The following is a 6,004-nucleotide window of genomic DNA, read 5'->3' as shown; positions in this document are numbered from 1 at the left end:
TTTTTCAGAACGGGGGATTGAACTCAGGTCCTTGCGCTTGCCAGGGAAGCGCTTATTCCACTGAGCCATCTCCCCGGCCCCAGAAATGTATCTTTTTAAATGAATTATCAGTTCAAATCTTTCTCTTTTCAAAGAACTAGGTTATCTTATTGATAATCAACTATTAAGAATTCTTCATATTCTAGATACAATCACTGTGTGAGGGATGTTTTATGGTTTCTCCCAGCCTGTATCTTGCCTTTTTTTTTTTTTTTGCATTTAAAGAACAAAAATTTAATTTCATTGAAGTATAATTTATTAATTTTTCTTTATATGGTTTTGTAATCTCATTTTAAAAATGTCCACCAAACTAGGGTCACTAAGAGTTTGTGTTTTCTCTTGGAATTTTGTTTTACAGTTTAGCTCTTATATTTAGGTCTATGATCTATTCCTAATTTTTATAAATTAGAGGTTCATTTTTATATATAGCTCTCCAAATGCTGTGTATTTTGTAATGAAAAGATTACAGATTCATTCTACTGAACTGGCAGCTATGACAAAGAATTAACTGACTATATGTATATACAGATCTACTTTTGGACTTTTTGTTTTTTATCTGTTTATTATAGTTTGGGTATAAAATGGCCTTCAAAAGCTTGTACGTAGGCTTTGCATCCAGCTGATGGTCCCACTGGGAGGTAGGATCAAGTTGGAAAAAAGATTACTGGAGCTGTGCCCTTTGAAGGGGATTTTAAGGCCTCTGCTTTCTTTCTCTCTTTGCTACCTGACCACCATGAAGCAAGCAGTTTCCTCTGCCAAAACGCACTGTGCTAGGAAAGACCCAAAAGCAATGGGACCAAATAGCTAGAATTAAAACCTTTAAAACGGTAAGCGAAAGTATACATTTCCTCCTTTTAAGTTGATTTTTCTTCAGTATTTTTTCCCTCAGGGACAGAAAGCTGCCTAATATGCCAATATCCTAGTCTTAAAATCAGAAAAAGTGAAATCAGTAAATCTTCCAGATTTGTTCTCCATCAAAATTGTTTCAGCTAGCCTATAAACTCCACATTTTCACAGAAATTTTGAAATCAGTTTATCAATATCTACCTCCTCTTAAAAAAGCACATCGTATTTTGACTGAGGTCACAATCTCTAGATGAATTTAGGAAGCACTAACACCTTAATAATATTTAGTTTTCTAACACATGAATATGGTATACTTCTCTACTTAGTCTGTTCACAATATTCTCTTATCCTTTTAGTATCTGAAGGATTAGTGAGGTTACCCTTTCTTTCCTATATTTAATGTGTGTTTTTCTGATCAGTATCTATTTTATTTATCTTAAGAAGTAGCTTTTAGATTCACTGATTTTCTCTTTACCACCTCCTTTTCTCTTAGGTTTAATATGCTCTGAACTTTCTAGTTCAAGGTGATAGCTTATGTTGCTGGTTTGACATTTTCCTAATACATGTGTTCAGAGTTGTTAATCTCTGTACCCAACACATTTTCCAAAATTGTAGAGATTAACTTGTGAAAAACACATAAAACAAACAGTTCTATCCATAGAAATAGACTATTTCCTGTGGAATACAATTATCACCTTATGAATAGTGTTTACTTTTTCAACATCTATAAGTCCATTCTGCAGATTTTACTTGACTCAATGGTATACTCAGTTCTCTTCTGAAGTGGTTGTAGGATCTTACTGGTTTCCTTTTTAATTAAATGAGATAAAAAAAAAAACAAACTTTGATTTCTCATCATAGCTTATTTCTTAGTATCTCATTCTTTTTTTTTTTTTTTTTTGGTGGGACTGGGAATAGAACTCAGAACCCTTGAGCTTGCCAGGGAAGCACTTATTCTACTGAGTCATCTCCCTGGCCCACATTATCTTTTAATATTATCTATTTTATAAACCTACAGAATGAATTCTGTGACTACCATTTAAAAATAATTTTGTTATCATTGTAATTGTCTACTTAAATGAGTGAATACATTCCTGAATTCTTCGAAGTTTATAGAAACTTAGGCTAACCAACTGTTTGCAGATTCACCAGTTTTAAGAACTATCATTTTTTAAGATTACCACAAAAGGATGTTTGTTGCAGATACAGTGGTAACTTGATTCATGAACTTCAAGTTTTTTATGATTTTGAGGAAGATGGCTGTTGTGTGTGTCACCTGATGTGGAGTTTTTGAATGAAAGTAAAACTGTTTTGGATGATTTTAAGAACTAAGTTGTGTGCAAACAGAAGTGTTCCTTCTCAACTGAGATGTGGCTGCAATAATCTACAAAATTATAAAACAGGATAACACTAGTATGTAAGCTTGAAGTATTAATGTAATGTTTACTAAATGATATTAACAGTGTTTTAGGACTTTTAGAAAGTCACCCGAATAATTTATCATATTAATTCATGTAATACACACTGTCATAATGGGAAATATTCTGAGATACTTATTTCTACTGGTAATTAAAAAAATTTGAGTAATACTTAATAATTACCTACTCTCCAATAAACAGTAAGTTTTACTTTAAATTAGTAATCAGATAAAACCATTTCAGATTATTTTTTTAATGTATATCTTTGTGGGGCCACGGAGATAGCTCAGCGGTCGAAGCACCTGCCTGGCAAATGCCAAGGACTAGGTTCAATCCCCGGCACTGTATGCTGTGCCAGCCCCACCTGGGGCTCAAAGGGCTAGCCACTTGGGGCTGGTGCGATGGCTCAGTGGTCTAAAGCACCTACTTGGAACAAGCTTAGCAATGCACAGGGACCGCGGTTCAATCCCCCAGCACCACATGCCAGTCAGCCCCGCCCCCTGGTGGGCTGAGCTGGCCCCCCCCCCAAAAAAAAAAAGAAAGAAAAAAAGGGAGCCTTTAAAAAAAAAAAAAAAAAAGTCAAGAAATTAAATAATAAATAAATGTTAAAAAGATAAAAAAAAGGGCTAGCCACTTGAGACCTGGTATGATGGTGCAAACCTGAAATCTCAGCACTGGGGAGGTTGAAACAGAAGGAACAATGAATCCAAGGTACACAGTGAAAACCTTTATCAAATATATAAATTAAAAAAAAAATTTAAAAAGGGCCTGTGAGATAGCACAGCAGACTAAGGGCCTGCTTAGGCCAGCACAGGGACTGCTGGCACAACCTGCCACGCCGGCCCCATCCCTGGGTGCCCTGAACCAGCCACTGAGACCAGGCGTGGAGGCACATGCCTATAATATCAGTGCTGGGAGGCTCAAAGCAGGAGGATCACTAGGAGTCCAAGCTGTGTAGTAAGACTCTATACCAAATACAAGAAAGCAAGCCTCTAAAAAAACTATCTAAATTATAATAATTTCCTAAAAAACCTCATTTGTATTTTAAAAACCAAAACTACCTTAGAATTGTAAAATTTTAAAATTTAAGAAAACCAGGAATTTACCTGTAGATAAATGTACAGGAAAAGTCACATAAATAGTAACCTACAGTGTCATCAATAATGCAAAGTAAGTGCTAAATTAGTCTTTTTACCTTTTATTTCCAATAAGCATAATGACCATGTTGGAATTGGAATGCTGGCGGGCATCCTCTAACCAGGTTGTCAAGTGGTTAAATGTATCTCTCCTGAAAATATGTAAGAATTTGATTATTTTCAAAGTATTTCTCTCAGTAGTGTATAATGAACCGTGAACATTCCATTAAAAATAGTCACTTTTAGTCATATCCACTTATGCAATGAGAAACAAGTATCCGAGATTTGAAGATGTATGCAATACAAGATTTTAGTATCTGGGTTTAGAGTTCACTGGTATTTCACTTTACAAATTGTACCTACACTTTAGAAAATTACAATGAATAATATTACCAAATAAATTTCAGATACTTATTTAAGAAAAAGAATTCAATCATATATTCTGTAGGACATTTAAATCTGATTAGAATGCCCAGTTTTAAAGGTGAGTAGCCAGGACATAAAGGTAAATATACTTTTATTACTGGCAGCTATATTTTAAATAGAAAGATTGTCTACATTGCCCATTGAAGTACAGACAAAAAACATGTATCAATTATCAAGGATAAATGTAATCATCATGTACTATAAACATGTACTAATTAAAATTTTAAAAGGTTAAAAAGCAAAAGAACAACTGGCAAGTTCTCACCTTGTAATATCATATACTAGTAAAGCCCCAGCAGCACCTCTGTAATAAGACCTGGTGATAGAACGAAAGGACTCTTGTCCTGCCTATGAAGAAAAAAAGGATTGAAAGTCTCATTTAAAATGCTATCCTTTATATTTTCATATTAGGTATACATGGAACACAGGCAAGGAGGAAAGGAGTGCACAGAGATAAAATTCACCAGTTTTAGGAAAAAAAGTTACTTAATATTACTATTGCTGAAACTACTGGGGTACACACATGGTTGCTCCTGCAATCCTCACACTCCTCCAACCCCAAACAAGAGCCTTAACCCTTTTTGGCCATCCCTGACAACCCAATTTACTGAATGGTTTCACAATACATGAATCATTATTAGAACACAGAATGGACGCCTAGCAACTAAGCTCTGAAGACAAATTTGAAAGGAAGCAAATAACCCAGAGCTTCACATTTGAATTCAATAACCCACTCCCTGGGGCAGCTGTTGACACCAGAATAAATAAAGCCTATTGTAAATAAATGATGAATGACATCTTTACGCCCACCATCTGCTGGTGTAAAGGTTGTTGGAAGGCCAAGGATGCAGATTCTATCAGTTATATCATAAACTGCAGCGAGCTCTCAACAGTTCTAAGACTAGATTCTTTGAGCAGTCATTTTATTATGAAAAACAAAATGGCTCTGAATTTAATTTATATAATTCCCCCCACATTTAATTTTTTCTGTGTTTGATATAGAATGCTTGTCAAAAGCCAACAGGATGTAAGTCATCTTCATATCCACTTGTGAAATAAGACACCAGAAATGATGGAAAATTAGGTAATTTAACTCATGGCACACAGCATGCTGCTTTTTAAAGAAAGGCTGATGAGTGCTATGTCCACTTGCCTCTGAGTTTAAAACTGAGACAGTTCTTAAGAAAAATTCTGCTTTAGTCTCAATCACTTCTACCTTGTGAAAAAAAAATCTAAGTAAACATAAAGCCAATGTTAACAATGTTTGTATTTAAAATGTAGTAACCAGAAAAATATTCAGATTTACACATCTCTGAGTTCTGATCTTCAGTGTTCTGCCTTGTTCAGTACCTTGCTGCCTGTTGGTTCTCCTTCCAAAACATCAAACCCCCACTGCCTACCACTGGGTCAGGCACACCACTGGCGTTCTGTGTTGCATGCAAAAATGCTCAGTACTCCATCCCACCTAAGTAAGTGAACACTGTAAGATTCAATAAGGATATGTTCTTCTCTGTGGAAATTAACAAATCAGACCTTCTCTTGGTAACCAAGTGTAGCACCCAGAACGTCTTATGCTATACAAGAGACTGAGAAAGCCATCATATAAAAATAGCCAACTTATTTCACATAGTTTTGATTTAAAAACAGACTGAAAAAAAAAATCTGGTTGGGAGCATGCAATCATATATTTATTAAGGTGTATCTTCAGAAAGTCTTCAAATCCAAGTTAAAAACTGGAATTCTCGGAGACGATCTGGGGCCACGGATCCTGAATAGACCCAGAGTGCAGGCCCAGCGAATGAATGAAACCGCCCGGGGCCCGCAGATCCTCATTTGACCCAGAGTGCAGGCCCAGCGAGGAACCCTTCAGCAGAACTCCCTGCAAAAGAGACTAGAGGCAAGACTCACCAAGCTGATTCAGGAGCAGAACATCTTGCCAGAGAGACAAAGGGTTCAATTCTAACGGCTGCAGCAGAAAGAAGTGGAGCACAGCAGCCAGATCCAAACAACACCCACCTGGAGGAATCTGAACTTTGTAGATCTGGACCTGGTGCTAAGGTAATAACTCTATCTAAGCTCTACACCAAAGGTCAGAAGACAGTGGTATATAAAATGACAAAGAGAAGGAACAAAATGCAG

General features: G+C 36.1%; 1 protein-coding gene across 1 annotated transcript in view; it reads right to left on the bottom strand.

Annotated features, from left to right (window-relative positions):
- Rab2a (RAB2A, member RAS oncogene family) overlaps positions 1-6,004 on the bottom strand; it is an 82,316-nt gene that overhangs the window by 31,369 nt on the left and 44,943 nt on the right. Inside the window, exons 4-5 of the mRNA XM_004642356.2 lie at positions 4,131-4,213; positions 3,499-3,591 (exon numbers count right to left, since the gene is read on the bottom strand). Coding sequence (XP_004642413.1) covers positions 3,499-3,591; positions 4,131-4,213 — 176 coding nt within the window. The remainder of the gene's footprint in view (positions 1-3,498; positions 3,592-4,130; positions 4,214-6,004) is intronic.

Source organism: Octodon degus, unplaced genomic scaffold (assembly GCF_000260255.1).
Source record: "Octodon degus isolate 3935 unplaced genomic scaffold, OctDeg1.0 scaffold00152, whole genome shotgun sequence".
NCBI classification, from domain to species: Eukaryota; Metazoa; Chordata; class Mammalia; order Rodentia; family Octodontidae; genus Octodon; species Octodon degus.
The sequence above is the reverse complement of the archived record's forward strand: the minus strand, read 5'-3'. Positions and strand labels throughout refer to the sequence as shown.